At 54.2% G+C, this 6844-nt stretch overlaps 2 protein-coding genes across 2 annotated transcripts in view; one reads left to right on the forward strand and one right to left on the reverse strand.

Moving 5' to 3' along the window:
• TERB2 (telomere repeat binding bouquet formation protein 2) overlaps nt 1-4253 on the forward strand; it is an 8782-nt gene extending 4529 nt beyond the window's left edge. The window contains exons 2-7 of the mRNA XM_035899490.1: nt 4-264; nt 1706-1851; nt 2380-2441; nt 2936-3027; nt 3137-3228; nt 3472-4253. Coding sequence (XP_035755383.1) covers nt 4-264; nt 1706-1851; nt 2380-2441; nt 2936-3027; nt 3137-3228; nt 3472-3617 — 799 coding nt within the window. The 3' untranslated portion in view covers nt 3618-4253. The remainder of the gene's footprint in view (nt 1-3; nt 265-1705; nt 1852-2379; nt 2442-2935; nt 3028-3136; nt 3229-3471) is intronic.
• Nucleotides 4254-4357: 104 nt separating this feature from the next.
• The window catches only part of RPS17 (ribosomal protein S17), a 3734-nt gene continuing 1247 nt past the window's right edge, over nt 4358-6844 (reverse strand). The window contains exons 2-4 of the mRNA XM_009643889.2: nt 6679-6842; nt 4937-5002; nt 4358-4482 (exon numbers count right to left, since the gene is read on the reverse strand). Of these exons, the coding sequence (XP_009642184.2) occupies nt 4402-4482; nt 4937-5002; nt 6679-6842 (311 nt within the window). The 3' untranslated portion in view covers nt 4358-4401. The remainder of the gene's footprint in view (nt 4483-4936; nt 5003-6678; nt 6843-6844) is intronic.

Below are 6844 nucleotides of genomic sequence, written 5' to 3' on the forward strand. Positions count from 1 at the left end.
CAGGGCGGGGCTGACGCCCCCCAGCAGGGCAGAGCATGGGTTTGGCGGGTGCCCGCAGTGCCAGGGCAGGCCATGGTGCCCCCACACTGGGGACAATTCCAGAAGAGCCCTCAATGGGCCACCCCGAGGTGGGGACACATTGGGGCATCCACCTTCCTCCTCACCCCCTCTTCCCCCCGCAGCGGCCGGCGGCGGGGCACTTGCCCACCAGCAGGACGCCGACTACCTCTTCAGCAGCAACGCTGCCCACCCGGACACCCGCAGGTGGGCTGTGTCCCCCAGCTGTCCCCTCCCTGTGTCACCCCCATGCCGGCAGCACCCTCCTTGCTGGGGAGGTGCCTGCGGGCCCCATTTCACCTTCACGTTGAGCCCTCACCATGCAGTGTCCATCACACGCTCGCAGCATGCTGGAGGGTTGCAGTTGCACTTGTGGTTAGATGTAGAAAGATAAAGCAGAGATAACGGTTTTAATGTATTTAAAGTACTTAGGGGATGCTGACATCCTTTTAAAAGCCAGGGTGGTGTTTCTAAGTCCCCAGTACTGGTCTGCCGGGCTTTTACTGCTTCGTCTGAAAACTCACCCCCACGCTAAACCATACCTAGGCAAATGAGAAAACGGCTGTAAAAACCACCACGCATTAGGCTGGCTTAACTCTGATGTGAATTAAACTAATCGTGCTGGTTTCCTTGCTACCTTTGAATTGATCCGCTGGAAAACTCGGGGTCTAAAATAGAGGCGACACTATCCCTGAGGAAGGAACCAGGTGCAAAAAAAGCAGCGCGAGTTAACTCTGTGAAAGCAAACACGGGGGCAAAAATGGCTGGAAAAGGGCTGAATTGCTACTTTCCATCTGTTTGCTTAATATAAAATCAGAGCACTCAACAATGTTTGTAGAAATATAAGGAAAGACCATGGCGCATCTTCCTCCACCCAGCAAATATTTATATATATTCAATATCACGTAAATGTATTTACCTGAAAGGGAACCACAATGTTTTCTCGCAGTGCTCTGCGGCAGGCTTTGCTAGGCTGGACTAAGCAGCTTCCTTTAACACAACTGCTTAAAACTGGTTTAGGTTTTTGTAATCCTTCAGCCACCCATGCCAGCATTGGGAGGAGAAACCCAGAGTGACAACCTCCCTTCTCGACAGGGTGGTTCCCCCAGGGGGAATTACATATATTTATTTTTTTTCAGATTATTTATTGGAAAAATGTAATCCTTACCCTTAAACCTGACAATATTTAATTCCCCTGTAAGGAGGGCGGTGATTGCTTGAGCATCCTCCGCCCACCCTTCCTTGCTCAGCTGGGGTGCTGCTGCTGTTTGGGGACTGTGCCGTGAACCTGAGCAGGGACCAGTGGGGTTAAGAATAAATAAATAAAAATCACATTTTCCCACTCCTTGAAGAACTAGTCTGGTCTGGAGAGCAGGTTGTGGGGCGGTGCCACTTAGTCCCTAAAAATAGGTGTTTACCTGGTCCCCCACGTCCTTCCTCCAGGCTGCTCTCAGGAGGGGCTGGCAGCCGGGACTGTAATGGGACCTTGCTGTCAGAGTCTCATAGTTAGAAAATTACAGAAAACTGGGTGCTTTTGGCAAAAGAATCAGAGCAGGTCAGTGTTAACAACCAAAACTCCTTCAGGTGTTTTTGTTTTGGATTTCTTTCAGGCTTACCTTTGGAAACCAGCTGCCTCTTTCTCTTCTAGGATACATGAGAGCCTCAATTACTTGGAGGGCAGAGCTACGGTCTTTCACTCCTGTTACCTCTCTGCATGGGCAAATGCCGGCACGGGAGCGAAGCCATCAGTGATTCTGGGCCACTTCATCCTGCCACCCGCCTGCCTGCAAGAAGGTGGTGGCAGTGGGGGAAAAAAACCATCAGGGGTTGGCTCCCTTGGGGGTTTCCCCTGTGAGTGCAGCCTTTTGGGGGTGCAAACAAGAACCTCCAGGTTCTTCTCCTGCGGGTGGAGGAACTTCCCTCTGCTGGGAGTGATCCTTTCTCCCCGGGGAGAGAGGAATCACAGAATCGTTGAGGTTGGAAAAGCCCTTTAAGATCCCCAAGCCCACCCGTTCCCCTAACCCTGCCATCCCACCACTAAACCCTGGCCCTAAGCACCTCGTCTGCCCGGCTTTTAAGTACCCCCAGGGATGGGGACTTGACCCCTTCCCTGGGCAGCTCCTTCCAATGCTTGACAGCCCTTTTGGGGAAGGAATTTTTCCTGATGCTCCATCTTTTATATTCCATCAGCGAGCAGCGCCATGCAGCGAGCTCCTGCCAGGTCTCCCAGCCGTGCTCGCTATAGCCCCTGTGAGAGGCAGGGACTAGCACATCTCATTATGTGATGCTCTCAGTGTCATTTATTTTTTTTGTTCGTGGCAGAAATCAGAAGGAAAATCGGTCATTTTACCTGGGAGCAGGTGGATGATTCACTTGCAGGGCAGGTAAGATGAGAAATTGATACTACAGGAGACGTAGCTTAAAAAAAAAATAAATACATTGGTTGTGTGACCTTCAGGGAACCTGGTTTTCATCCCAGACCCTCAGCCCAAACATGGGATCAAATCTTCTTGTGCTTGCTGTGCTGTGCGCGTCCCTCCCCGCGTGACCTCCCCAGGGGGTCAGCACCGGACTGAGCAGGGGACACGTGGGAGGGTTTTCTCCCTCACCCAGACAGACATCCAGTCCCCTGGCACCTCCTTCCAGGGATGCCCATCACCAAGGTCCAAGCTCAGCTGCTCTGCACAGCATTTTCCTTCCCCCTTGTTCTCAAAGCAATTTCTTGGTAATTTTGAAGCGAAAACACAATTAGATTTAAAATTGTATTGTAAATCATGCTTGAAGTTGCAAGTCCTAAAGCCACCACGCTCTCAGACCATGTCTCTAGTGTTCTGCAGGGTACGCAGAGCAGAATGTTAACTCTTGTTGATTCTCGCAGCCCAATGAAAACCTGACAGACAAACTGGAGACGGCAAGAAAAGGCTGTGAGGAAGAAGAGGAGGAGGAGGATGCACTAGACCTGGCCAAAAGGTATTTTCCTGCCCTGGGTGGTAGGATTTGAACGCACCCCCAAATTTCAAGAGATCCCCAACGCATAGGAAATAACGCACAGATTTCCCCCTGCTTCTCTCTGATCCAGCAGTGAAGAAGACACAGGATCCGGAGCACCTGCCCAGGGGGAATTTCCATACCGCGCCCTCCAGGAGTACCCGATGAGTAACATGGTGACAGGTAACGTTGGGCTCAGTAGATTTTTAAGGAGTGGAAAATATGCCTGAAAGCGACCACAGATGAAGCAGGGACCCCCCCTGCTCTGCATGCTCCTCACTTCCTCCCGGTACTTAGAGCAGCGGAAGGGCTGGGGGTGTGACTGGGATTGCTCCCTTCTCCTCTGCGCTTCGTGTTTTCCATCGTCCTCGTTTCATGGGAGAAGAGGGCAGCTCCTCTGGTGAGACCCATGCTTTCCCTTTGTAGGCTACGCCTCTGCTCGCGACATGAGGAAATACGTCGGAGAGCTCCGCGATTTCATTCCCGGCACCTCAGGCTACACGGTGTATTGGATTCAGAACGAAATTAACATTTACTCAGATGTGAAGACTAAAATGAAGAGAAAATTCTAAGGAATGGGCAGCTGTTTGCTTCGAAAACTTCACTGCCAGAGCGTTGCTGGTTGCCTTTGGGAATTCAGTCCCGTAGTCGGGTGCTGGGATTCCTCCTTGCTTGCGTTTTTCTGCGGATCAATGTTATTTTGATGTTACTTTACCCGTCGGTCTGCGTTCTGTGTTTTAGTTGAATAGCCAAGAGATTGGTGGCATCAAGCTGCAAATTCTGAGTTAAATCTCTGCAGCACTCAGGATTTAGAAACAATCCCTGCTCGGTTTATCCCGACTGCAGCTCCACACATTAAATCTATGTTTAAATACCTGGCTACCTTTCCTGTAAACATTTTCTTCTTTAAGTAACTATTGAAAACAAATTCCACAGCAAATTTAAATACAGACATTCCTCCCCTAAACACAAACCCTTTGTTTTTTTTATTTGTACCGGGGGATTCCAGATGCGGCTGTGAACAGTTTTCCTTGGAGGGCCAAGCTACTCACTCGGAGGAAGCACAAGCACACCTGAAGGCACCGAGGAGCTCCAGCATACTCCGAGGAGCCACCACAGTTGTCCAGAACCTGTAAAATAACAGCTTTGCGCCTCACACCCCAAACAAGCAGGAAAGAACCCAAAAAGATGCTGGCAAATGTGACCTCTGAAGCCTTGGACCCCCGTATCTGGGATGCGACACTCCAAGGAACCAGCCCTCTCCCTCCTCATCCCCAGGGACACGGGCTTCCAAAGACCAGGCAGGCTGAGATGGTTTCCCCACGTTTATTGGAAATGTGACACACAGCGACCGACTCAGAGAGCTCCTCGGGGCGTTTTGAAGTTCATCCCTACTGTGGGCTGCGTCACCTGCAGGTTGGACAGGCTGCCGAAATCCTGGAAAACAGCACGGGATTGGGATGGGTCAGACTGCCCTGCCCACCATCCGAGGGAAGAGGCAGATTCCTCCCGGGAGGAGTGGGGAGAAGGTGCTGCGGTAGCAGGAGGGGTGGATTCACGTCCCCAGAAAGAAGGGGAGACGACCGCTCCGGGGATCAGCTCATCAGTGGGGGGGAATTGGGTGTTTTTACGAGCAACCCCCCCATTCACCTCCACCCAGCAAGAGCTGACGAGGTTCTTGCATCAGCACCCTGGGGTGCTGTGGCAGAAGGGGAGGGCAAGGAGCGTGCCCACCCTGCCCCTCCCTTCCCCAGAGCGTATGGGAACCATCCCAGGGCGGAGGGACCCCTGCCGCTTGCCCAGGGCATTGAAGCCTTCGCCATCAAGCCCCTCTGGGCAGCGAGATGGCTGCTGTGGCCATGCCACCAGGGTTGCCCCTGGGGCCACTCACCAGGAGCTTCAGCATTTCCTTGGTGTCTGGGTCCACTTCGATGATCTCCTGGTCGAGGGCAGAGACCTGGGGACAGAGGGAAAACGGACGCGGTTTGAACAAGGCCCCATCCCTGCTGCCACCAGGGTGTCCCCACACACCCAATCCAGTCCCACTGCAAACAAGATCTCGCTGCCTGTGGCAGGGGCGGGCTCCAGCAACAGAACAAGCCAGGAGGACCCTGATAGGAGTCCAACTCTGTCAGAACACCGTGAGAGGCTAACCGAGCCTCTTTCATGGCAAGTCTTCAGAAACCCGAGGCCCAACCAGCACCATGCCAACGCTGCTGAGAGGAGCCAGGGTCAGGTCCACCATGGCACCGCTCATGGTGATCACCACCGATGCTCGCCCTTGTCCTGCAACACGAGTCCCCAAGGCCGGAGCCCAGCCACTGCCGTGCCAAGCGACCACCCGGGCTGTCCCAGCCCCGGGACCTGAGGTCTCCTGAGCAACCCCCTCCAACCTTCTCCAGGCCCCAAACCTTGATCTCCATGTGCTTCCTTCCCCAGGAGGCTATGCCACACTGTTATTTTTGTACGAAACTGTACATAAGGCGGGTTCAGCTGACACTGCACCGATAGCCACAGCACAGACGCTCCTCCCCTGCTCGAGGTCCCCCAGGGGTGACTTCTCCCCCCAGCACCACCTCATCCATCCTTCCAAAAGCAGCTGGAAGGTCACTATGTGCAACACTTGGTTGCCCCAGGTGGTTTCTCCAAGCCTCCAACACCAGATGTGAAGCTCAGCACCAGGCCAACACCCAAAATCTGGGGCACTGAGGCACTGGTGAGAGGATCTGCACGGAGCTGCCGGTGTTTCACACATCATTTCCAGCTGCCAGGAGCGAGGGAATCAAACCAAGCCCCGGGTCTCTTGTTGGGGGCCACCTCACCTCACCTTGGGCTACGAAACCAAGGCGGCAAAGCCCAGGGAGCTACCCCCGAGGCAGATCTCCAGGCCAGGGGGACAGCACCAGCCCACCCTGCTGTGGCTGGCGGGACATCCCACCATTGTACCCGCTCCTCCCAGATCATCGCTAAAATAACCTCGCACCTAAGGAAACCCCAGCACTGACGATTCGGGGGAGCCGAGGGAACCAAACCGTGACTCTTGGTGCGGCACAGAAGCCAGCAGCTCTACCAGAAGCCAAGCAGGGAGAGATCTGGACGAGGGGCGAGAAGTGCCGCGCCTGAAGGCTATGGGGTTTGGGAGAGGGGGGACCAGACCCACTGAACCCAGGAAACACTTTTGGAGCTCCTCTCCCTACATTACCAACGACCAAGTCACGGGTGAGACCGCAACCCCTTGTGAACGTGGGCTCAAGATGAGAGGAGGTTTCACCAACTCCATCTCTTCAGCAACAATGGGGTTTAAGCCACCCTGAAATACCCTCCTGCATCCCATCAAATTGTATTTTTCCTCATTTTAAGTCAGGGCACCGAGGAGGAACATCGTTTGCCAACCGGCAGCGGAGGTGAAACGCAATGAGTCAGCTGCTCCTCCCACCCCAGGCAGCAGCTCTGGAGGAAGTGCCCCGATGCAAGGCCAAAATCTACCTCAGCCCCCTTCCACCCCAAACCCTTCTCGGCACCTCCTGGCTGAGGTTTCGGTTTAAAGAGATTTGGGGCCACTAACAGATAAGACGCCTCGAGGCAGGCCAGAGAGATGCCAGAGCGGGCACCCGAGCACAGGCAGCGCCTCACCTCGGGGACGTAGTTGTCCCTCCTCTCCCTCTCCTCCTCCTGCAGTTTGATGGAGATACCTCGGACGGGTCCCCTCTGAATACGCTTCATCAGGTGGGTGACATACCTGCGGGGGAGACAGCACCGTCCGGGGCTTACCCACGCCTCCCTCCTCCCCCCTCCCGCT

The sequence above is a fragment of the Egretta garzetta genome, unplaced genomic scaffold (genome assembly GCF_000687185.1).
Source record: "Egretta garzetta isolate BGI_Z169 unplaced genomic scaffold, ASM68718v1 scaffold287, whole genome shotgun sequence".
Lineage (NCBI taxonomy): Eukaryota > Metazoa > Chordata > Aves > Pelecaniformes > Ardeidae > Egretta > Egretta garzetta.